Below are 24,791 nucleotides of genomic sequence, written 5' to 3'. Positions count from 1 at the left end.
AGTTGTCCAATTAATTTCTTTCTATTTTTAGTAGAGACGGGGTCTCGCTCTTGCTCAGGCTGGTCTCGAACTCCTGAGCTCAAGCAATCCGCCCACCTCGGCCTCCCAGAGAGCTAGGATTACAGGCGTGAGCCACTGCGCCGGGCCCACTGTTTACTTATTAATTCATGGAACAGTCTTACAGTGACTTCACTCCAGGTCCCCTGCTGGGAGCGTATTACAGAGGAACTAGCTCTGGGCTATATTATCCAAGAGGCTGACTAAGCATGTACTTGAAGCACTAGCAAAGCAGGGAGAAAAGTTTATATTTAATTAAATCATCCAGAATTTTGCATTCAGAAAATCCAGAGGTAAGCCATCTTAATTACAGCAACATGTCATTTTGGGTTTTTCATGTTTATGTTGTTTTTGTTTTGAATTACATATGGGATAAGGCACTTTGATCTTTTCAGCACTTAGGGTGTCTAAATGGTTAAAGGTGTGCCCTGGATTTGGCAGTCCCTGCACTTGAGGGGCCTCCAGTCCAGGGTGGAGGGGCCAGAGTATAATCAGAGAGGCAATGGAGATGTCTCTTGGACATGTCAGTAGGCGTCTCAAACTTAACACGTCCAAAGCAGAATTCATGGTCTCTACCCTCAAACTGCTCCTTCTCCAGGCTTCCGAGTCGCAGTAAATGGCACCTCCATTCACCAGTTGCTCAGGCCCAAAACTCAGGATTCTTCTTTGATTCCACTTTACCTCAATCCTCATATCTAATTCAACAGGTTTTGATGGCTCTGACTCCAAAATGGATTTCCAGGCATCCCTCCTGAGTCCCTTGTCACCACCCTGATCCATGCCCCTCCATCTCCCCTCCAGATATCTACCACTGCCTCCTCCTGATAGGTCTCCTGCTTCCACTGCACTGGCTTCTCCAAGGCATTCTCCACACAGGGAAGTGGCAAAAGCATAAATCAGATCATGCCAGTCTCATGGTAAAAACCCCCAGCAGTTTGCCAGTTGCACTTAGGACCAGAAGATGGTGAGGACAAGGCAGGCAATCTCTCTGACAGGCAAGATTCTAAGTAGGCTGAGCCCCTGGAACCAGAGTGGGGGTAGCCAGTGTGGCTCTCTTTTGACTCTCATGGGGCTTGGTAGCTTCTCATAACTGTTCCTGCCTCCCCCTGCAGGCCATCTTCTCCGGCTCACCCTGTGGGCAGATTATGGCATCTCCAACCAGAATCTTCAGGTTCAGATTCTCAAGGGAGAGTCTGGTCAGCTCAACTTGGGTGCAAGGAGTGCTCAACATGCAGTCAGCTGCAGAGAGGAGGAAGGGGGGTAGTAGTCTCCAAACACAGCCACTGACCATGCCTCCCATCCCTGTAAGCGAAAGAGCTGGAGTCTACTTCCCCTCCCCTTAAATCTGGGCAGGTCTTGTGACTCGCTTTGACCAATAGAACACTGAAGAAGTAAGTGTTTTGGGGGACTTCTGAGTACCAGCCATAGGAACTCAGGAGGGTCCTGCTTCCTCCCCCTAGGAGGCTAGTGACAGCACCATGCACTAATGGCGTGCAGGCCAGACCACTGCATGGTGAGAGGGCACAGGGAGAGGGACCCCGGAGGGCAAGAGGCCATCTGGAATATTCCAGCCACAGCCCAGCTCCCAGCTGAAAGCAGTCACATCCCCAGCTGAGCCTGTCAACCCTGTGTCATGATAAATAATCATTTTGTTTGAAACCACTTAGGTCTTGGAGTGGTTTGTACACAGCAATAGATCCCTGAAATAGCAGCTAAGGACACGGTTTCTAGCACAATACCACTGGTTTCCAAAGGGGCTGTTCCCACCCCGGGGATGTGCCTCTGAGGCTGGGTGGGGATATGTTCTCATTTCTCTTGATGACTTGGCAGCAGGACCTGGGAAGCTGTTGGGAATCACCGCGGGTGCTGTCTCTTGGAGCCTGAGGGCTCTCCTCTTGACTCCATTCTACTGACAGGATATCTTGCTTCTCTGGACAGGGGTGGACGATGGCTGCTCCACACCATCCACGTGTGTCTCCAGCAATCAGTGCAAACCACCAGCATCTCTTAGTCCATGCCAATTGCAGGCTCCTGGGAAAGAGCCCGACTGGCCTAGCTTGGAATAGGGATGTGCCAATGGGGCCAATCAACTGTGGCCAAGTGGTATGACAATGAGGTACAAAAATGGAGCTGTTATGGCCTCACACTGTGGTGGTGGCAGTGGCAGGTGGCCTCAGGGAACGGGAATCAAGTTGAGTGTGTGCCCTAAAAGATCTTTGTCTCAAGAGCTCTTTGGAAAAATAGGTCCCTCATGTGCCCGCCTTAGGACCCTGGTCCCTCTGAATGGCAGATGAGCAAATGCTCCTCCTCCTTGAATTGTAGGTGTGGCTCTGGCTCCAGAGGCTACAGTTGCTGTGTCCTCACACATGGGCCACTGGTCATGGCCACACCTGTCAGGTACTTATAGTCAAGCTTGCATGAGCAGGCCTGGCTTCTGTGCACCAGGGTAGCATCCAAGTACTGAGAGAGACCCACCAGGCTCTCCACAAGGGAGCCTGCACCAGGAAGGCAGAGTTGGAGCACCTTCACGTGCTCTCTTGTCCTCCACTGAGACTGGGCCACAGAGGCAGAGGGGGAGAGGCTGACCTGCTTTCTTGGTGAAGGTGCCTAGGGCGACAATAGACTGGCTTCCCTCGGAAGACAGAGGGAAGGGGTGCGCTGTGCTGTTGGCACAGGATGGCCAGCAGTCCCTGGAGACCCACCAATCACAGCACAAGCTGTGTCCACAGACTCTTCTGGAGAGAGCTGCCCTGCCCAGAGCCGCTGCCAGGAAGTCAGTCACAGGGCCAGCCCTGGGCATCCAATCCACAGCCTGACCAACCAGCGGCTAGCACATGGCCTGGCATGGAGACTCCAGATTCTCACGAGTTGGAGCTGGGAACACAAATGAGGAAGACAGGTAGCCGGGAGTGTACCAGGAGAGGGCGGACACACAGCTCCTGCGTCAGGCGAAGATGTGGCATGTTGAAGCGAGAAGGGAGCCACCCCAGGCAGAGAAAGAGCTCCCCGGAGGCAGGAACAGGGCCCATGAGTGAGGGGTGATGAGGAGTGTCTTCGGAGGCTCAAAGAACCAGGAAGCTGCAGAGTGGAGTTGGGAAGAGCCACACAGCAAAGTGGGCAGCACGTGGCAAGGTGGCTGGCCTTTCAAGAGGAGCAGCCATGAGGCAGAGCACTGGCAGCCACCAGGAAGGCTGTCTGCCGCCCCGCTGGCCCCGCTGAAGGTGCTACCCAAGGGTGCTGTGCAGGTGCACAGAAAGGGAGGCTGAACTCTCAGGACATGAGAACTGCGCTCTGTCAACACAGGCTTTATTTCTATTTCATACATTGGCTTCCCTGAGGGTCTCAGCAAAGCTTGCTGTGGGCTTTCAGCCACTCCTGACCCCTGCCTCGGGGCAGGGGCTGCCGAGTGGGCAGTAACTCTATGATGGAGCAGGAGGAGGGGCAGGGGATCGAGTGCTCAGTGTGGCTTGCAGGGACCTCACGGGGGGTCACTGTGGCCCACGTCCACAGAGTGGCTGACCAAGGCCTCCACACCAGGCTGAGGGGGGCTCTGGGACTCGCTGTCATCCTTGGAGGCTGAGGCCTCATCATCGACCTCAACCCTGTCACTGTACTCACTGTCTTTGCCAGTCGGTGTTTCCTTGGACTTGGGAGGACTGGAGCCCACACCAGTGCCAAAGTACACTGAGAGCTTGGGCTCCAATGGGCTCCTGAGTGTCTGGTCCTCAGCTGTCACTGGCTTCTGAGAGCTGAGCAACTGGCCGGCTGACAAGTCAGCGAAGTGTGTGTGGCAGGGCTCCGTGGCCTGGAGCTGGTCCTGGTTGGTGTTGGTGGGCTGTGTGGAGGGGGGCTGCATGGAGGGGGGCTGCGTGGAGGGGGGCTGTGTGGAGAGGAGCTCCGTGGAGAGGGGCTGTGTGGAGAGGAACTCCGTGGAGAGGGGCTGTGTGGAGGGGGCAGCGTGGAGGGGGACTCGGGGCTGCGCTGGGAGGCGTGCCATGCTCTCTCAGCCTTCTCCAGCTTGTGCCGCAGGCAGGTCCGGTTGATATTTGAGGACAGGTGGATGTGAGAGCCCTTCACATTCTTGAAGCCCAGGTTAAGGTCCATGAGCATCTCAGTGACGGGGAAGGAGATGAAGCCCAGCTGCTTATTGAGGTTGTTCTCAAACTTGTACTTGCGGATGAGCAGGGAGACCGCCTGCTGGGTCAAGAAGTTGAGCTCCTCGTAGCAGGGGTTGCCAAAGTGGGACGTGCTAGGCTTGGACGAGATGGGGGGCAGCGGCTGCTTCTTCGAGAACTTGCTGCCAGGGTTCTGCGTGGCAGCCAGGGAGAGAAAAGGACATATGTCACGCTTCATTGGCTCTATCCCTCCTCCCACCCTGTGATGCCCCTTACACCTGTGGCACCCTCCTTGGCAGCCCCGCCAGCCCTCGGGTCACAAACACGGTTGCCAGCTTGTCACATTGGCACAGTCTTGCCACATATGCTATGCTGTCACACTCAACAGCCAACCCTCATGCTCACCTCATCACACCTGCTGCACCTGTCAGGCCAGGGGCAAGGTGGGGGACCTTAGTCACCAGGCCAGCCAAACCTGAGCCTTGACCACCTGTGCTCCTGCAGGCTCCTGCCCAGGCCTGTGCTCAGAGGGACACATGCCTGGGCCTTGCTGGAGGAGGGGAGGGATAGGGGACTGCCACAGACCTGCCAGGGTGAGGCCACCAGCATCTTCTACGTATCCTCCCCAGGCAGCTTCCCAGGCAGGGTAAAGAGACTGGAGAGTCCTGACCTAGGCTGCTGGATCGAAGGGAGCTGGGCCTAGGATGTGGGGCCTCACGCTGGGCCAAGGCTGCTGTCCACAAGGGACAGGCCCCTCCCCATGTGGGAGAGCCTCCAAGATTCACATACAAATGTTAAAAAAATATCCAGGATAAAAAATAGCATTTATTCATCTTTGACAACACCTGGTAGTAGCTCAGTCAGGATTCCTGGTCCCTCATTAGCTTGTCTCCTGACCAAGAGGTTTCCACAGTGCAAGGAAGGAGATCTGAGCCTTGGGCTTGCTGGGGACAGTGGCTGCTACGAGTGGTGGGTGAAGGAGCCCTTCCGTGAACTCATGCCAACGACACCCAGCCCCACTCTCGAGGCTGTCACCTCTGGACATGACGAGTTGGGGGACGAGGAGTAGCTTCTTATGAAGGAGGTGAGTGGGGAGAGCGTGGGGAGGAAGCAGGAGCACGATGGGGGGTGGGTGGAGGCACGCAGAGGTGCCACTGGGCCCATGAAGTGGCCCTGGCTGGAGGCCACCTCCACCACAACCCCAGGGGCGGGCAAGGTGAGGTGCAGGCCCCGCCAGGGCCTGGCCCTCTGACTGGAGTTCAGAGACACAGGCGGTTTCTTTAATTTGGGATCTGAGTCAGGTGCCTCCTGCCTGGGATGGAGGGACGGGCTGGGGCCATTGGGCTTTTCTGTGGGTGTCACCTTGAGCCTGAATTTGGTGGCCATCTGGGCACTAGACGTGGAGGGGGAGTCCTGTCTGCTGTTGATTTTTCTGCAAAACATCCTGGAGCTGGAGTCTGTGGTGGGGAGGGAATCACAGGGCTCCTCCCTGTCGGATGTGGTGAACTTGGAGCCTGGCAACAGCAGGTCGAAGTTAACCGGCAGCCCCGAAGTGGACTCGAAGTTGGCAGGGAAGAGAGGGCAGCCGTCACGGCGGCGGGCACCACTGAGCTTGTCCACAGCCTGGCTGACCACGCCCTGCAGGACAGGGAAGAGGTGGTGCTCGGCCAGGAAGTCCAGGGTGCGATGGGGCTCACGGAGTGAATAGTAGCCAGGCAGGTCGGAGGATGCCGGCTGGTTCAGTAGCGACTTGATCTCCTTGTTGAACTCCTGCTTGAGGAACATCAGCTCACGCTCTCCAGGCCCCAGATCTGATGATTCCGGTGTGCCTGAACTTGAGTCCAGCAGCCCTGAGAACCAGGACAGGGGCTGCTCCTGGCTCCGCTGGCTGCCAGTCTGGCTGCCCACCGAGTCCCACAGCAGGGAGTCCTTCTGGGAGCAGGACTGACTCAGGCCTTTCTGTAAAGAAAGGGCCACTCTGAGAAGTGTCCAGGAGCAGCCAAGCCAGGCCTGACCCTGGCCCTTGACAGGAATCCATCCCATCCAGCCCCAGCCTTGGCCCCAGATCTCACCCCTTTGTTCTCCAGCCGCAGCAGCCGCTTGAGGTTCTTCTCCAGCAGGAGCTCATCTGTCACAGGTGGCAGTGAGCTTAAGCCGCGAGCTCTCAGATCACTGTCCCAGCTGTGGGAGCCCAGCTGGCCAGCTTTGAGGCTGCTATGGGAGTCGGACGTGGAACTTGAGCAGGATGGGTAGTTGTTGGGGCGTCCCGTGCACAGGCTGGGCCGAGCACGGTGCCGGTGCACAGTTCTGAGGCTGGGCCGGGCATGCACCCGCCGCCTGTCACTTGGCATCTCCACTGGGTCCTGTACCTCCACCAGCGGCACCCCGGCCTCTGTCTTCACAGCAGTCATGCGCTCCGTCGCCTCCTCCACCACCGTCTGCAGGCTTTCCAGCACCTGGCCCTCGGTCAGGAAATCCAGGAAGCTGCCAAAGGGCTCAGGGCCCGTCTTGTTTTGGCGGTGGCACCGGAGCGCTGAGCTGCCATACATGGATGGTAGGTGTGGCTCACGGCCCAGCTTGGAGGTTGGCCCCATTTCCCGGAACAGTGGCTTCTTGGGTGACTGCACCTGAGCAGACAGGCAATCACAGTGGACAGGATGTCCTGCAGGTAGAGAGGCCCTGGGGTACTCCTAGGGTGCCACTAGGAGCTGGGTGTGGAGTGAATAGTGGAAGGAACTGCATTTTGGAGTCAGGCAGCCCTGGGTTTGCCTTCAGGCTGTGCGGCAGTGTGGACAATGGCCCCTCCTGAGGTCTAATTTCCTCATCTGAAAATGAGGATCTATTTAGGGTCACCCTGAAGCTTCCCTGACACCATGGCTAGGGAGTCTGAAAGCCCATTTCTGCCCTCACACATGGCATGAATTGGCAAGCATGAAAGCCCCCCGAGTCTCTCTCCAGTTCCTCATCTGTCCATGCAGCAGGCCACCCCTGTCTCCACTGCTGGGATGGAGACAACACCTGAGGTCCTGAGCCCTGCGCTACCCATGGCTGCTTCTCCCACTTGAGCCATAGGCCCTTAGCTGGCTCCATGCTCCCACTCTGGGTTCCCAGGCTGCCCAAGCACCTCTCAGGTCGCTGGGAGTCAGGGGGACACAGGGAATGAAACTGAGAGTGCTCAGGGCCCACCAGGAGGTCATAGGAAAGGTCAAGGCAATGAGGACTTCACTGAGAGGCCCAGTGAAAAGGTCACTGGGAAATGAAAAAGGGAGGCTGTGGTCTGGGGTGCCAGGATTGGTGGGGAACACGTTAGGGGTTCCAGGGTCAGAGCCCTGCTGGGCACACTTACCCGTGCCACATACGTGAAGTGGCGGGCCTCGTCGTCGGCCAAGTATCCCGAGTGGTGGCGGCGGTTGGCCATGGTGCCGGGGTTCCCGGCCCACGACTCACCTCTTCTCTCTTCAATTCCACAGCACAGCCGCAGACTCCTCTCTGCGCAGGGTGGGGAGACGGCGTGAGGGTCTGTCCAGGCCTCCATGGGTCCATGTGTGTCAGTGGCCCCGGGGCCCGTGGGTCCCTCGCTCCCCTCACCCCGCGTCCTTTATGCACCCGGCCCTTGCTCTGCGGTGAGCCCCCCAGGCAATTGCGGACCGTTCGATTCCAGAGACGTCGGGGTAGGGTCGCTGAAGACGCCCGCATGCCTTCTACGACCGTATCTGGGTCTGGGTGTGTCCGACCCTCCCTCCTCCCAGACGCAGGGCGCCCCGGCCACCTCCCAGCTCACCAGCGCCCGCCCGCGCCCTGTGCGCCCGGGCGAGGGCGGCGGCACACTGGGCTGGAACAGCCGGCGAGCAACGCGCGTGCTCATTTGCATACTGCGTCGTCGTTGGTTCGCTCCGGACTGCTCGCCCACTCGCTTCTCCGACACAATGGCCAGGGGCGGGGCCCGTATTGGCTCCTCCCCCACGCCAATAGGCTCTGCCCCACCCACATTCGCCGGGAGCCGGGGCTGGGGATGCGGCCAGCCAGGCTCCGCCCCGCCGGGAGCAGCGCCAGGTGGCGGTTAGGCTGTGTGTGACCCGCACCTGCCCTGAGGGGAACCTGATTCAGCCAAAGCCACGGCCTCTACCAGAGACACAAGCACCTTCCTTGGTTCCTCTCCCGTCGCTGATTCCTCCTTTTCAGGAGTGGACTACCCAAGGTCCATCTTGAGACCTCTTCCCTCTGGCAACCTCTCTGAGGGCAACCTCCCAAGTCACAGACCTAGCTTCAATTCCTAGTTCTGCATGTCCTGCCGGTGTGACTCAACCTCTCCGAGCTTGTCTCTCCATCTGTAAATGGGTTTGAGTGTCCTTCCACGTGGGCGGATGGGGATTAAAATCTTCATACAACACAGCTGGTACCCCAATAGGTACCTTACCTCCTCTCCCCACTTTTCCCCGCCACCCAATAAACTCATCATGCAACACGACATCCTTGGAGAAGCCTTCCCAGAAAGCCTCCCACCCCCAAGAGAATTCATAGTAGACTCCATCCCAGACTCTGTCACTCCATGTTGTTACTTAGTAATCTAGCAGATGTTGCTTCTTTGGGGCAGGAACTGAGGCAGTCGCCCTTAATCTCCAGTACTGCCAATGGCTGGCATCCAGTAGGTGCTCAATAAATGTCAGTTTCCTCTTTCCAATCTGCAGACCCTCGAGGCCTCTAGCCTTTCCAAGATCAGCTTCCCAGTGGAGAACGGTTGAGGTCTGACAATTCAACAATCACGGTGATTGAACATGACAGTTCTGCCAAGAGCATGACTGAAAGACTCTATGAGGCCTCCAACCCTTACAATGCCCCATTAGGTATTTGTTATTCCCAAGCTCTGCTCTGCCCTCTCTGCCCCTAAACTAGGGGGCAGCCAAAGTCCAGAAAACCACAGCCGGCCTGGGTGCAGGCCCAGAGCTTAAGGTTCAGTCCCAGCTCTGCTACTCCTGGTAGGACCACACTTCCTCTGTCTCAGCCCCAGTTTCCTTATCTGTAAAACAGACATGACATTACCAATCTCATAGGCTGGACAAAAATACCACACTTTCCATAGGGAAAATCAAGACAGCCACATGACAATGAAAATTCTGGCTGTCAACTTGTTGACTATTTGTATAGTTATGGGTAAGGAACGCTTTTGTGGACCAAAGAGAAAAACATGAAGCTATGACTGTAAAAGTTGCAGCCTGGCACACAGCTCAAAATGGAAAAGGGGCTAATGCTTTCTCAAATGAAGCCATTGGTGTATGTGTTTTCTTTCATTTTCTTATTGTCTAGAGCTCAAGGAAAAAAAAAAAAATCAACAAATCAAGAAAAAGCCTCCCCTTAAAAAAATCAGCAAAAGACCAAAAAGCAATTTGGAAAAGAATAAAAATAGCTAATGATATGAAAAAGTTCATAGGCACTGCTATAAAAAAAGAAACTATACGAATAAGATAATATTGATGTGATCATCTTTACCTTCTCAAAACAAAAAACATTTGGGTTGGGGAGAAGAGGAATTGGGTATGTTTATTTGCTTAGAGAAAACACTGGAAGGACACAACCCAGAAAGTTAACAGTGGTGATCTCTGAGAAGGGTATAAGAGGTTTTTTTGTCCTTTTTTTTTTTTTTTTGGTGATTTTCATACTAAATACCACTCTTGCAGAGGAAAGTTCCGCTTTGTTATAAGCGGTGTAGGACCATACCACACCGCTAGGTGGCGAGAACAAAGGCGCAGCGCAGCCGCAGCGGGGCGTGTGCGCCGGGGCGGGGCCTGAGCTGCCAGGCCCACTCTCCGCGGGTCGCGAGCCACGGGCGTGGCTGCCATGGCCCGGCCTCGCGTGCGCCTGGTGGTCACCGCGGACGATTTTGGTTACTGCTCGCGGCGTGACGAAGGCATCGTGGAAGCCTTTCTGGCCGGGACCGTGACCAGCGTGTCCCTGCTGGTCAACGGCGCGGCCGCGGAGAGCGCGGCGGAGCTGGCCCGCAGGTGAGGGGCGGCCCCGCAGGGTCCGGGCAGGTTGGGGGCGCCCCCGCCCCGCGGCCGTCCGTACTCCCGTTCGCGCTCCGCCCGCAGGCACAGCATCCCCACGGGCCTCCACGCCAATCTGTCCGAGGGCCGCCCGGTGGGCCCGGCCCGCCACGGCGCCTCGACGCTGCTCAGCCCCGAAGGTTTCTTCCTCGGCAAGATGGGATTCCGGGAGGCGGTGGCGGCCGGAGACGTGGCTTTGCCCCAGGTGCGGAGGCGCAGCTGCAAGAGGATGCTCGCTATGACCCCAAAATTCTGCCCAGCGGGTACCGTGAAGGCTTAGGGGCAGGAGCTGGCGCTGAATGATTTCCTCGTTCAAACCCTGGAGCAGTCACCACACACAAGCTCAAGGAGGGGATCCTCCTCGGTAGCTGCTCCCGGACTCTCAAGGTGTCAATCGTCCTCTCCCTCCAGGTGCGGGAGGAGCTAGAGGCCCAACTAAACTGCTTCCGGGAGTTGCTGGGCAGGGCCCCCACGCACGTGGACGGGCACCAGCACGTGCACGTGCTCCCAGGTGCGCGGATTGGGGCTCCCAGGCCGGGTGGGTGGAGTTTGGGGGAGGCTGATGCTCCCAGGTGAGGGGACATGCTCCTCCCCGAGCCCGCTCGCCCGCAGGCGTGTGCCAGGTGTTCGCCGAGGCGCTGCAGGCCTACGGGGTGCGCTTCACACGGCTGCCGCTGGAACGCGGCGTGGGCGGCTGCGCGTGGCTGGAGGCGCCAGCGCGCGCCTTCGCCTGCGCCGTGGAGCGCGACGCCCGGGCCGCCGTGGGCCCCTTCTCCTGCCACGGCCTGCGGTGAGGCCCCTCGCCCCACCCCGCCTCCATCCCCTCTCCCGCACAGGTCCCCGGGCGTCGGGCTGGGCATCCTCATGGCCATCTGTTTCCGCTTCTCAACCAGGAAGCGCCCCACCCCCAACCTAGCCCCGCCCACTGCCCGACCCCGCCGCTGATGCCCGTCACCCACAGGTGGACAGACGCCTTCGTGGGCATGAGCACTTGCGGCAGGCACATGTCCGCTCATCGCGTGTCCGGGGCGCTGGCGCGGGCCCTAGAAGGTATCCCAGCGGGCCATACCCTGACAGCCGAGCTGATGGCACACCCCGGCTACCCCAGTGTGCCTCCGGCTGGGGGCTGTGGTGAGGGCCCTGACGCATTCTCCTGCTCTTGGGAGCGGCTGCATGAGCTGCGTGTCCTCACTGCGCCCACGCTGCGGGCCCGGCTTGCCCAGGAAGGCGTGCAGCTCTGCGCCCTCGACGACCTGGACTACAAGAGGCCTGGAGAGGGGGTCTCCTGTGAGGCCACTCTGGAACCCTTCCTGGAGCCCTCCCCATCCTGACCCTTACAGACTGCCAAGCATTAATGCCCTTTAGTGCTGAGGAAGGGGGCCAGGATTAAGCACTGGCACAGCCCAGAACCAGGCTCTTGAGCAGGGTCTGTAACTACCCTGGGTGGGACACTGCCACCTCTGTGCCCAGGTCCTCAGGGCTCAGAATGGCATCCACAGCTTGGGCAGCCCCTCTTGGCTACAGGGGGGACCCAACCTGTGACATCTGGCTTTGGACCTGCAGAGCCTTTGGTGCCCTTTCATGTTGCAGTGTAAACACCTTCATTGTTTAAGGGGGAGTGGGGAAGAGATTGCTATATTAATAAAAAAAAGTGTCTTTCAGACTTGGGTGGTTTATAAAGTGTGCCCAGGGAACCTTCACAGAAACAAGAATGGACACACAACTCCCTCTTGGCTCAAACCAAGTCAATATTCCAGAAAAGATAGCAAAACATTCCCCACATTCTAGTTTTGTTCATGCTTAGGTTTTCTTTATTCTTTTTTTAATAGAGACAAGGTCTCACTGTGTCACCCAGTCTAGAGTACAGTGGCTCAATCATAGCTCAGTGTAACCTCAAACTCCTGGCCTCAAGCAATCCCCCCGTCTCGGCCTCCCAAAGTGCTGGGATTACAGGCGGGAGCCACCACACCTGCCCCTTTGTTTATTTTGTGGGGGTAGGGTAGGGGTTGGAAAAGATTGTCTCACCAGGCTGCTTTTTGAGAGGCATATTATAGTCTCAATTTTGATTTAAAAGGAAGTCACCTGTTGTAAGTGAGCCAGCCATTCTAGAGGCTAGGCCTGAGGAGGTCCTGCAAGCTCTTGGGAGCACATGTAAACTTTTCCAGGAGGGGCAGTGTTCTGTGGAAATCCTAACTGGGCCAGGTGATGGATGGGTGCCCTGCGGACTGGCCCTGTGTGGTGTGGATGAAGGCTCCTGAGATGCAGGGAGCAGATGAGGAAGGCAGCGGGGAGTTCTCAGGAGCAGAGCCCTGCTCCACTCTGGAGGATGGAAAGGCAGATGGAACACAGTGTGGTCCTTCTTGTCTCATTTAATTTCATGTAAGTGACTATGAAGCAGGTACCAGTGTCCCCATTTTACATAGAGGTGGGAGTGGCAGAGCAAGGCTTTGAACCTACTCACTCACTTGACGTGCATGGGGCCCTGGCCTGTACCCAGCATGGAATCAGGTGCCAAGAGAGCTCTCACCTGGTCTAGGAAGGCCAGAGGGACATGCAGCTTTCTGAAGGGGTAAGGGTGGGACCTCACTCCTTCCTGCCTCACCCACCCATGCCCCATCTGTGGCTTCAGCCCCCTGTTTTCTGGCTCCATGCTCATCTTCCAACTTAACATTCCCTTGACCTTGATTCTTCCATCCAGAGAACTTTTCCTGCTTCCTTTCACTTGTGCCTCCCTCCTGCCGCCTTACCTTCTTACTTCAGCCCACTGAGGTCTAGCCACACTCCTGCAAGCTGCTGGTTGGGGCTGGTAGGAGGGCAGCCTCTTCAGGGGGTTCTGCTATGGAAGTGTTCTGAGAAGAGGAGGCAGCTGGCTGTGCAGCTCTGAGGCTCAGGAGAGAGGTGTGGGTGGGCAGGAGAGACTTGGGGGTCTGCACAGATGCTAGGTGGGATGGCTACCCAGGGAGGGGAGGAGGGATGAGCAGAAATGAGGGCTGAGGTGGGCACGAGGAGCATTTGAGAGTGGAGAGAAGTGCGGGGGCGTGGCCAGAGGTAAGATAATTGGGTGACCGAGGCCCATCTTACAGGAAAGGACAGTGATAAGGACCTGTAGTGGGGGCAGTCACTGGTGGCCCACAGGGGCAGGGCATGGCAGGGGTATTTTTTATGCCAAACCCACTGCACACTGGGTGGCTTAGGCAAGTGGTTTACTGTTATCCACCCACTCAGCACTCATGTATGGAGGGTCTGCTCTGTGCCAGGCGAGGGCTGGTGCTGGGACACAGCCTGGCCTGCAAGGAGCTCCCAGCCTGGTACAGACATAGGGACACTTAGTGTGATTCAGGCCACATGGGGGTGGGGCCAAAAGAGGGTTCTTAACCTGGCCAGCAGTTCAGGGAATGCTCTCCAGAAAGTGACTTCCTTCCCTGGGCCTCAGTTATAGCCTCCGCACGGTGCTGGGCGGTCCTTTCCACGCTGATCCTCTAAGGCCTCCAGCCTTCCCCAGAAGCCTCATCTTGGAGCAATAACACGTTCCTGTTACCTGGGAAGCGGCCATTTGTCAGGCACTGTGCTGTGCTGGGAGCAGTCCTGGCCTCTGCTCCATTCCATCTAAGGCTGGTCCCCTCCCCCCACCCCGGGGGCACAAGGGAAGCAGGGAGGGAGAGCCCAGTGCAGCCCAGGGCAGCAAGAGCTGAGGCCAGCTCTGGCTTCTCCTGGGACTGGCCGGGTGGCACGCGCTGGGCACGCAGGCACTGCTAAATGGAAGGAAGTAGAAGCAAGGATGAGAGGCTGCCATCTATGGATGTGGCAGTGAGGAAGTCCTGGGGCCCTTGGCCAGAGGAGCCGCAGGCAGCAGAGGAGGACAGAAGCCAGGCTGCAGTAGGCACAGGAGTGTTGAAGTTGATGTTTATTTGAAGCTGAACAATTAATAGTGGAGTGAGGAAGGCCAGGAAATGGTGACTCCAGAGGACAGGAAGTTGAGAGAGGGTCGTACAGGTCTCTAGCCTTGGGGAGGGGGCAACTGTGGGTGTGCCTGGGCTCAAAGGGACCCTGTGGAAAACTGTGCTGAATGGTAGAGCAACAGGCTCTAGAGTCAGACTGTGTAAAAACACAGGCCAGGTACCCAAGGCCATCACTTGGAGCCTCAGCTCTCTGTGTAAAAGCACGGATAAGGGTGCCCACAGGGTTGTCCTGAGACTCACAGAGAAGCGCTAGACACAAGAAAGAGCACCCACCGTTCTCCCGGCTCCCTGATGAAACAACACCCCAGGAGGCTTCCCTCCTATGAGCTGCAAGCCCAGTTGACAGCGCAGGCCTGGCCTCAGCTGGTGTCAAATTCCAGGCATGAAACAAATTCCAGCTACGCCCAACCACAGAAAAGTGTCCAGGGCCTGGCTGGGTCCTGTGCTGAGTCAGCTTGTCACAGTGCCTGCACATGGCAGGGGCTTTCAGGGACTGAGGCAGGTTTCTGGATGGCACCTTTCAGGGAAATGGCCTAGTCCCACCCTCAGGCACGCCCTCATTAACTTGGTGACCTCTCAGGGCTCCAGTTTTCACCTCTGCTAAACACGGAGCATAACATCACTGTGTTGGGGCTACGGGCTGACGAAAGTGACATGCCCATGCATGGAAATCGCTGTCCCGAGAGAGACCCACGAGTGCTTCTGCAGGCCCTGATCCTCTGGACTCTTGGCTTTTTCTGTGTTGATTATACCTTATCCCTTCCCTTCGAGGAGTCAGGAACACCTCTGTGCACCTCTTTTGGAGAGGATAGCAATGGGGAGATCAGAGGCCCCGGCCACCCCACCCCACTCCCCAAGAGCACAGGCCCCTGGCACTGCCCACCCCCAGTAAGGAAGAAACCCACACGACCAAACCAGTGTCTGAGAGCATTTTTATTAAGGGCAGCAGAACGGACCGCAGCATCTTAGAAAGCCTATTCTCCGCCTTGGGGTGGGGGGCAGGGCAGAGGGGAGGACCCCGCACTTCAAGGAACCAGGGGGGTGTGAATTCCTGAGTGAGCTGGGGCCGGCGCTGGGTGGCTGCTCCACAGCTCTCCCTCCAGAGGACCCAGCTTTTTGGTTTGGGAGCAGCGAGGGCTGCCCACCAGCCTGCTCGGAGCCTGTCCCGAGGGCACAGTTAGAAGGAGCAAGCTGCCCAGGCCCAAGGGAGGGACACCCACTGACTCGAGAGCCAGGCCTCTGCTGCCAGGGCAAACCATGGGGTGCCAGGGCTGAGAGTCCCTGAGGGGCTGCTGGCACATAGGTGTCCTCCCGTGGTGAGCAGAGCGCAGTGACAGGGTGACAGGCAGGCAGAGCTACGTTGGCAGAAATACGAAGCAATGGGATAGTTTCCAAGAATGGCAACATTTCTGGATTCAGAGAAGCAATGAGAACAAATGGTAGCTTGTTTGGATAGCTTCTGACAGAATTTGGCATTTTACTACAAATCCGAGTGTGAGTGAAATAAAATTCATCACCACCTTTCTGTTAATGAAGAGACAGATGTGGAAACGCTGGCCCGGCACACTTGCCATCCCGGGCACACGGAAGTCTCCAGAAACCTGCCCCTGGCGTACCTAGAACTAGAGAAGTTGAGTTCATTTACACACCACAGGGCCATGCGCCTGGACAACCAAACAATGTCACACTGCCTAACCTGCCCATCACTCCCCACTTCCGCATAGGTGAGACCAAGCTGTCTCACACGTCTGTAGGCCCCTGAAAGATCTCAAGTTATAGAACTAAAATTAAAACAGAAAGCAAAGTTTAAGTCATCTTCTCCACAGGATCTAGTCCCCCAAGAGCCGAGAAGGAAAGCTGCCAGTGACAGACGTGGAGTTGGTGACACTGGCTTCCTCTGGATGTCAGAGCGACATGTATTCCCTGCTCGTTAGGGACAGTCCCATTTGCCTTGAAAAGACATGAACATTCAAATCCTTACAAGTTCATATGATGATAAATTCTAAGGTCAATTTTTATTTCTACAAAAAAAGGCAGTCAAAACAATATAAAACACATTTAAAGGATATTACTGAGTGCGCTTCAAGTGGAGCTTGACTCCGCAAAGGCTGTGAGTCCCAAGGGAGAGGGAAGGCCATCTTGTTCCTGGCTGGGCCGCCAGCTGCTCCAAAGGAAGAGGCCAGCGGGGGCCCCAGTGACCCCAGACTGGTGCCAGTTCAATAGCCGAGTCCTTCCAATGCCGCAAAAGGTCAAATTGCGCCGTGGGAGGGCTGTGGTGGGGCTGCCACACTAAGGAGGTGGAACACGAGCTCTGTGGCACATTTGGATGCAGCTCGGTGACAGATGAGCTTGGAATTTCAAATGGATGTTCTGGCTTTAGCTTGGCTTGCAGGGACCAGCAGATCTTCTAAAATGGCTGCAGGGAGGGGTGCCAGCCTTTGGCCTCAGGAGCCTTTCTGGTGAGAGATCTCATCACACACAGCATGCACAGCGTCCTCTGGCTGGCAGGCCCTCCCTTCGGGGTCACCACAGACCCGTTATTGCAGGGTTTCCCTGCGCGGGCCAGCCAAGTTGCAGTTCAGTCACGCACACTGACGTCGGGGTTTGCCCATTAAATCAACGTTACTGTGGTTAATACTAGCCTGATTTTCACATAAGAGCTAAAACTCCCTTTAGACGGCTTTTTCGGGGGGCGGGGGTGGTCAGGAAGGGTATAGTTGTTAGTTTGTTTTTAAAAATGTTTAAAGGATGTTATAAACAAGTCAGGAGAATTTAAACCAACTCCCATTCCGGGAAGTCCAACAAGGGAGAAGAAAAGCCACCAGAAACGCTGGAGCTGTTTCTTCTCCTTTGCAGAGGAGATGGGGCCTGGGTCTGAGGAAGTGAATAAGTGAGAAATAAACTGAATACAAGAACATGGGAGTTGCAAGGCGAAAAGAAGGGGAACCACAACCTTTTTTTTTTTTTTTTAACCTTATGGGCTAAATGTAACTTGAAAATTTTGGATAAATTTGGACAAGAAAAGAAACACCAATCTTTTGAAGTAGATTGAAGCAGTGATTTTTAGAACAAAGAAAGCAGAACTAGAACATCTTAAATTTTTAATCCTTTCTTTACAGGTTACCTAAACCACTTTTGATTAAGAAAACTGTAGAAAGTTAGTAACTGCCACAAGCGAACGCCAGGCGGTGGCCGTGTCAATTTTCCACAGAGTCCTGCTTTGCGGGATGTCTGAATGCACTGCTCGGGGTCTCTGCTCACACTTGCTGGAATCAATCGCGGCAGATTTTAGTCCACAGGTCGCTTTTCCCCATATTTCTTTGTAAACTCTTCAGCGTTCTTACAGAATTTTTTACGGTCCTTAGAGTATTCTTCAGCTAGGTCAGCCCGGAGCGGGTGCTCGGGCTGGGGGTCGTTCACCAGTGCTATGAGGGACTGGATTACTGCCAAGAGAAGGACAAGGCATCGGGGGTTAGAATACTCTCAGAAAGGGCCTGGGAAGAGGCAGCTAGTCCCAGGAATGAAACTCTGCCTTTACCATTGATTTACAACTAACGGGCTTTTAAGACAAAGCGGCCTCCTCTTTATCCAAAATTCTGACCACCAGAACTGATCCATCTTTGCTCTGTAATTAGGAAAAACTGACGGTCACCAAACAGCCAACATCACAGCAGATAATTGTTCAGAGTGATGCTCCCGCCTCCAGGACCTGACACCCAGGGGTGTCCCAGCCCCCAGTCATGCCCAGCCCTCTCGTGTGCTCTGGAGACAGCAGGCCTAGCACTGCCGCCACCTCATTCTCAGGTGCGCACGGTCACTTTCTCAGGGGCAGGACTGGGTGGCATGTCCCTATGCTGGCTCAGCACCTAGCAGTGTACTTGGCTCAGGGCAGTTTCAGTCAAAGTGACTGGGGGGGCACGAGAAAGAAAGGGTGTGTGACGAGGCCACACCTGTCAATGCATAATGATCAAACCCTGGAAGACCTTTAGGAGTGACTGAAACCTTGAGAAAGGGCTCACTGGAGCACCCCGTCCAGCCACTGGGAGGCTGACAACCACTAGCAGCACAAGACTGTCAACCTCACAGGCAGAAGTCACACTGATGGCTCAGGTGGGTGCCACGATGCTCCCCAAGGTGCAGTAAATGCCAGGTGTCCTGGAAGGCAAGCCCTGGGGTGGAAGGATGGTGGGGGATCAGAAGCAGGGTGCCACCCACACACGCCTCTTCACGCTCTTTCTCACATGCACCCAACCCCCGTCAGGACCGGCACCCGCAGAATCCTATCTTCCGTCCCACTGCCCCACTGCCACGTTCCCAGCAGAAAGGTGCCTCTCCTCTCTGAACTGCTGATGCCACAGATTCCTTTACTGGGAGCCCATGCTTTTTACCAGCATTATAAGGAATGGACTAAAATGCTGATAATGAGTTGTGCATGAAGACACAACCAGTCAACAGCACCACACTGAGTGAGGGTCACGGCACAAAGTACTCTTGGCCAGGCGTCCAGAAACCATCTGCCCCACCTCCACCTGTTACTGCTACCGGTGAGAAGAAGGCAAGGAGGGCTCCTGTGACCACGGTGGGTGCAGGTGAGGCGGTGGGGTGAGGAGGGGGTGGCACATGCAGGAATGACAGGGTGCAGCCTCAGCGAGGAGGGGGCTGGCTGGGCAAGGAGGGTACACTGTGTATGGAAAGCAGGGCGAGGGGCCTGAGAGGCGCTCTGCAGGCCAGGGCGGTCTCTGGTTCCATCTCCACACCCGCTGAAGGGCAGACTCTATCAGCTCCCTACACATGCCACCGCTAGGGGCAGTGGGCCCTGGACGCATGTTCATCTCCTTGTTTCCATAGTCATCTCTTCCGTATTTTATTCTTGCCCAACTGCCTGGGAATGATGGCAAAACTATTCTGCTCCAGGCCGGGCGCGGTGCTCACGCCTGTAATCCTAGCATTCTGGGAGGCCGAGGCGGGCAGACTGTTTGAGCTCAGGAGTTCGAAACCAGCCTGAGCAAGAGCAAAACCCCATCTCTACTAAAAATAGAAAAATTAGCTGGGCATTGTGGTGCACGCCTACAGTCCCAGCTAGTTGGGAGGCTGAGGCAGGAGGATCGCTTGAACCCAGGAGTTTGAGGTTGCTGTGAGCTAGGATGACGCCACGGCACTCTAGCAGGGGCAACAAAGTGAGACTCTGTCTCAAAAAAAAAAAAAAATATATATATATATATATTTCACATACCAAAAAATAAACTCTTTAAAAGAAAATCCACTCTCATTAGCAGTCATCTCCTATTCTCCCACTCCTCTCAGAGCCTCACAATCACTAATCTACTTTGTTTCTAGGGATTTGCCTATTCTGATGATCCCATATATGGCTGAATCTTGTACATTTTAACTCTATTGTTAACAATCTTAACATTTGTAATCCTCTGTATCTACTACTAAAAATACTATTTTGAGACCCTCTAAAGAGGGTGACCCTGAACTGGAAAGGTAGCTGGTCTAAGGACCAATGAAAAAGGCTATGGATGGCTAAATTGAACTCGAGGTTGTGAGTTGAGGAGGTCAAAGAATTTCCAGGTTGGCTCTTCGAGCGGTCATCAGTAGGAATATTCAAGTTTCTAAGGACAAGAGCAGGAGACAAAAATCATGAACAGATGCTCTGAGGACAGAGGAAGAGTGCTGGAGGGAGATTAAAGCAAGAGGGTGGCACAAGTGGCATCTGTACTTCCTGTGTTTAGGGAATGAATAAAGGAATGGCAAGGCTTTTTAGGCGGGCTTTGTAAGATGGTGATTGTCGAACAGTGGTCAAGAAATAGGGTCATGGCTGGGTGCAGGAGCTCCCACCTGTAATCCTAGCACTCTGGGAGGCTCAGGTGGGAGGATCCCTTGAGCTCAGGAGTTTGAGACCAGCCTGAGCAAGAGCAAAACCCCATCTCTACTAAAAATAGAAAAATTAGCTGGGCATTGTGGTGCACGCCTACAGTCCCAGCTAGTTGGGAGGCTGAGGCAGGAGGATCGCTTGAACCCGAGAGTTTGAGGTTGTTGTGAGCTAGGCTGATGCCACAGCATTCTACTCAGGATGACAGAGTAAGACTATGTCGGGAAGAGAGGGGGAGGAGGACGGGAGGTAAAGGGAAAGGGTCAGAAAAACAGACACCCAACATATGTGGACTCTGGAGAGTGGGAGAAGCAGCGGCATGTCCCAGGAGCACTACCATTTGGGACAAGCAAGCCCAAGTAGCCTGAGGAACCAGCAAGGGGGCTCAGTCTCCTTGCCCATCTGTTCTGCTTCTGCAACCATCTCTCTTATCCTGCACACTCCTCTGCTGAGTTCCCACTCCTTTGGTCAAGAGAAGTCTATTTCCTCTCTTGTTAAATCTGGACTTGTTTGACCAACAGAATGCAGTAAAAGTGACACCGTACCAGTTCTCCACCTGAGCCGTATGTAGCCGAGCAACTTCTGCTTTCACCCTGGATCTTTGAGACCATCACGCTATGAAGAGGTCCAATCTAGCCTCGTGGAGAATAAAAGGCCACAAAGAGAACCAAGGTACCTTAGCTAATACTAACTGTCAAACATGCCAATGACGCTCACTGGCACATCCCAGCCCCAGCTGAGTGTCCAGCTCATCATGGCTGCATGAGTGACATCAGAAACAACCAGCTATAGAACCACCCAACTGAGCCTGGCCATCCTACAAAATAAGAAAATAATAAATTATTGTTACTTTAAGCCACTAAGCTCTGAGGGGGGTTGTATGTAGTAATAGATAATAGGCACATGGGAACCTGGCATCAAGTGCCAGGGACAACATTCTTCTTCTTCTTCTTTTTAACCAAGAGATAAAAGCAAGAAAGGGAAAATATTCTTGATGTATGTGAAGATGGGATCAGGGCCATGCTATGGAGAATCTACAGAATAATTTTCTAGGAAGGAACCATAACTGTCACAAATCACAAAATAACAATTCTTATTCTGCCCATCACTGCACACAGAACAGCACCTGCACCAAAATTTTTACCTTGAAAATCATAAGTTAATATGGTACACTTGGCCGGGCGCGGTGGCTCACGCCTGTAATCCTAGCTCTCTGGGAGGCCAAGGCGGGCGGATTGTTTGAGCTCAGGAGTTCGAAACCAGCCTGAGCAAGAGCGAGACCCCGTCTCTACTAAAAATAGAAAGAAATTAATTGGACAACTAAAAATATATATAGAAAAAATTAGCCAGGCATGGTGGCGCATGCCTGTAGTCCCAGCTACTCGGGAGGCTGAGGCAGTAGGATTGCTTGAGCCCAGGAGTTTGAGGTTGCTGTGAGCTAGGCTAACGCCACGGCACTCACTCTAGCCAGGGCAACAGAGTGAGACTGTGTCTCAAAAAAAAAAAAAATAATAATATATGGTACACTTTACAAAAGAATGAAAAGCCACCCCTGGGTTATCTGGCTCTTTGACCAAAAAAAAAAAAAAAAAAACGAATAGCCACAATCTGAAAAAGCAGAGCATTCTGACTATGCACCTAGATGTGAAGCTGCCAACTGGAATAATCCTGCCATAGCTCTCTCTGCAGTACTCCCCCCAGCCCCCGTGAGAAATGGCAAACACTTGTACCCATCTCCTGAGGCGCTGCCCCCTGAACCTCTGTGGACAGAGAGTGAGGTGCTGGGCTTTCCTGGACAGCCTGGCCTAGAAGGACTTCCCCTCCCCAGTCATGATCGTTTAACAGAGACACAACTCAGCAAGGAGCCCAGGAGTTGTGTGAGGGCTGACGAGACACTCTGGAACAAATGCAGCTTCAACACAGAGCTAGCAGTTTGTATAGGAAAGAAAGCAGGCCACGTACACTGAGGAGAACCGTGGCTAGCTTTTACAAACATCGACTTGCGCACAGCCCAGTGCCAAGCCCAGCAGAGAGCTCTGCTCTGACTGAACGTTTGGCACGCACCCCTTTCTACACTCAGCGTGCGAGTCCAATGGACACTTTTCACGGCCATTACTTCCAGCGAAGAAGGCTCCACTTTTCTTGTGAAACGCTTTCAACTCTACCTTCCCAGGTGTCTCTCAGTCACTAAAGCCCTCCACCTGCAGCCTCTCAAAGGCCAGTTTCATCCACTCTCTTTAATCTAAGCAGAACTTATATTGGTTTAGGTACGTACTTTTAACAAAGCCAACAAAAAGGATCAGATTGGGACTTCAAAAGAAAGTGTAGAATTAAATAAAAACTAGACACAGTCTATAACAAAGTCTAGTTATTTCCAGGGGACAAGAGGGAGGATAACCACAATACCGAATCGAATACTTTTCCCAGAAAAATAAGCATGTGTATATTCACATAGGCACACCCAGACACGTGACAACACACAGCGACATCCAATTCCAGGAATCCCAGGCCCACTAAAGCCAACTGTGTGCTTCCATCTGGGACCATCACCCTAGAGTCTGACCCTGCCTCCTCCCTCCACACCGTCCACTCGGAGCCACAGGTGGGCTCACGCCCTTCTTTTAGCCTAGGAGGCTCTCTCCAATCTCCTCCTTCCTTAAAGTGAGTTCAGTGCTAACTGCTACATGACGCCACCTTAAACCCCTCTACCTTCCCCTTCCAGGGACCAGTGCCCACACCCCCTACTACACAGGCAGCAAACTGCTGGGCTTGTCCATGTGTCCCCACTGGGCTGCAGGCCACCCAGTGCTGAGCACAGGAGGGGCCTCCTCTATTCTTGTACAAGTCAACAGTTCAACTGAGACCAGCCATCCCCACAAAGACTGGTGGGATCTCAGCAGTACTTTTGCATACATGTGAGCCAGTACAGTAGGAGTTCTCTGGACTCTGTCTGACACGGCATTGGAAGGGACCCTGAGCCCCCACCCCATAGCATCCCAACAAGAGCCCCGTCCCAGAAGACACAGGAGCAGGCCTTACCTTGGTCAGTTTTGGTTGCTGGCTTCCAGTTTTCAGCACTAATTACCGGCAGACAGACCTGCCCCTTTTCATCGATGTTTGGGTGATAGATCTTTGTTTTAAATGTGATCTTCGGTGGTTTGAATGGGTACTCTGCTGGAAAGTTGATTTCGATTCTGAAGGCCCCCTTATCATATGGAGGGTTGTCCTGGAAAGAAAGAGATCAAAATGAACACACCGCAGTTCACAGACCCTCATAGCCAAGAAAGAAATGTTCCATTGTTTACTTGAGAAATTAATTTATTTCAAGTGACCTAACAATTGAAGCCCTGTCACCTTTAGGACAACCCAGCAATCAATCAGTATTTATAGAGCAGGATATCTGCTAAACCATGAAAAGGTCTGAGATTGATGTCCTGGTCTCTTCATGCCTTTTTATAAGAAAATTTTACATTTTAGAGCAACTTTTGGCTTCTAGCAATGAGAGGAAAGTACAGAAGTTCCCATGTACTCCCTGCCCCCTCCCCCAAAACGCACAGCCTCCCCCACTATCAACATCCCTTGCCAGAGGTGTAAGTTTGCTACAACTGATGAACATACGTTGACATATCATTACCACTCAGAGTCCCTCGTTTGCATTATGGTTCTCACTGGGTGTTGCATGTTCTATGGGTTTCTGTGTGGTCATCTGACATGACAGTTGGAATCATACAGTATGTAGCTGCTATGGTCTGAAAGTCTCCCCCAAATTCCTATGTTGAAACCTAACCACTAACGTGATGGCGGTAGGAGATGGGGCCCTTGCGAAATGCTCAGGTCATGATAGGATCAGTGTCCGCAGGAAGAGGCTCCAGAAAACTGCCCTGCCCCTTTCATCATGGTGAAAATGGCACCACCTATGAGCCAGGAAGCAGGCCCCTGCCCGACACCAAATCTGCCGGCACTTTGATCTTGGACTTTCCAGCCTCTACCACTGTGAGAAATAAATTTCTGTTGTTCATAGGCTACCCGGTTTTTGTCTTTTTTGTTTATATTATTTTTTTACTAAGTCTGAACTGGATAGACAAAAGCTACACAATTTAACAGTATTCTGTATTAGCAGCCCCACGGACTAGACAGCCTTTCCAGGGTGGCTTCTCTCACTTAGTAGTATTCCTCCGTGTCTTTGTGTGACTTTACTGCTCATTTCTTTTCAGCGCCGAATAACTGATCTAGCCGTTGGGACCTGTACGCTCTGGTGACCGAAGGATCCTCTGAGAGATGACCCAGGAAAGAGCCTTCAGGCCTCTCCCCACCCCTGCCCAATTCCAGAGCTGAGGGAGCCCTTTGCACTGGGTCTGCATTCCCCTGTACCCTGCTCTCCTGGGTTCCCACTCTGGCCTGCCATGGCACACCCAACCCAAAGAAAGCCAAGCTTTGCGTAGGGCCCAGGAACACTCTCAGCAGCTCCCACGTCACAGCCCCGTATCCTCAAGCCCGGGCCTAAGTGGGCACTCCCACTAAACAGAGCGCCTCTGCTGGAGAGCAGGACTGGCACGCACCAGGCCTGCACACTCTCCCATGTTGTAGCCCTGCCCAGGGAAAGGAAGCATGGAGCAGGGGCCTTAAAAGATGGGTAAGATTAGGTAAGGCTGAGGGGTAGGCGAGGCCTTCAGGTAGAGAGGACTAAAGCCTATGATGGCAGGGGCCTGGAAGGCACAGCACAGGGCACAATGGGAGGCTGTGG

General features: G+C 54.4%; 3 protein-coding genes across 6 annotated transcripts in view; 1 reads left to right on the top strand and 2 right to left on the bottom strand.

The window, feature by feature from the left end:
* Window positions 1-3,535: 3,535 nt before the first annotated feature.
* On the bottom strand, window positions 3,536-7,590 carry CCDC116 (coiled-coil domain containing 116). The gene is made up of 5 exons (XM_012644081.1): window positions 7,519-7,590; window positions 6,245-6,799; window positions 5,535-6,131; window positions 4,003-4,365; window positions 3,536-3,892 (listed from the first exon to the last, which is right to left on the bottom strand). Exons 1-5 carry the CDS (start codon window positions 7,588-7,590, stop codon window positions 3,536-3,538), a joined length of 1,944 nt encoding a protein of 647 aa, XP_012499535.1.
* A 2,369-nt stretch (window positions 7,591-9,959) lies between these two features.
* YDJC (YdjC homolog (bacterial)) lies at window positions 9,960-11,874 on the top strand. Of its 3 annotated transcripts, none has more exons than XM_012644103.1 (5): window positions 9,960-10,171; window positions 10,259-10,476; window positions 10,625-10,724; window positions 10,826-11,003; window positions 11,175-11,874. In XM_012644103.1, exons 1-5 carry the CDS (start codon window positions 10,008-10,010, stop codon window positions 11,346-11,348), a joined length of 834 nt encoding a protein of 277 aa, XP_012499557.1. In that variant the 5' UTR covers window positions 9,960-10,007; the 3' UTR covers window positions 11,349-11,874. The 3 variants fall into 3 exon arrangements, with proteins under 3 accessions (XP_012499557.1, XP_012499555.1, XP_012499556.1); XM_012644101.1 differs by having other exon boundaries at window positions 9,978-10,171; window positions 10,259-10,418; XM_012644102.1 differs by lacking the exon at window positions 10,826-11,003 and having other exon boundaries at window positions 10,008-10,171; window positions 11,175-11,862.
* A 3,213-nt stretch (window positions 11,875-15,087) lies between these two features.
* UBE2L3 (ubiquitin-conjugating enzyme E2L 3) overlaps window positions 15,088-24,791 on the bottom strand; it is a 44,140-nt gene continuing 34,436 nt past the window's right edge. For both annotated transcript variants that reach the window (XM_012644119.1, XM_012644121.1), the window contains exons 3-4: window positions 23,087-23,273; window positions 15,088-17,615 (exon numbers count right to left, since the gene is read on the bottom strand). In XM_012644119.1, the coding sequence (XP_012499573.1) occupies window positions 17,461-17,615; window positions 23,087-23,273 (342 nt within the window). In that variant the 3' untranslated portion in view covers window positions 15,088-17,460. The remainder of the gene's footprint in view (window positions 17,616-23,086; window positions 23,274-24,791) is intronic.

This window comes from Propithecus coquereli, unplaced genomic scaffold (genome assembly GCF_000956105.1).
Source record: "Propithecus coquereli isolate 6110/MARCELLA unplaced genomic scaffold, Pcoq_1.0 Scaffold206, whole genome shotgun sequence".
In the NCBI taxonomy this organism is placed as follows: domain Eukaryota; kingdom Metazoa; phylum Chordata; class Mammalia; order Primates; family Indriidae; genus Propithecus; species Propithecus coquereli.
The sequence above is the reverse complement of the archived record's forward strand: the minus strand, read 5'-3'. Positions and strand labels throughout refer to the sequence as shown.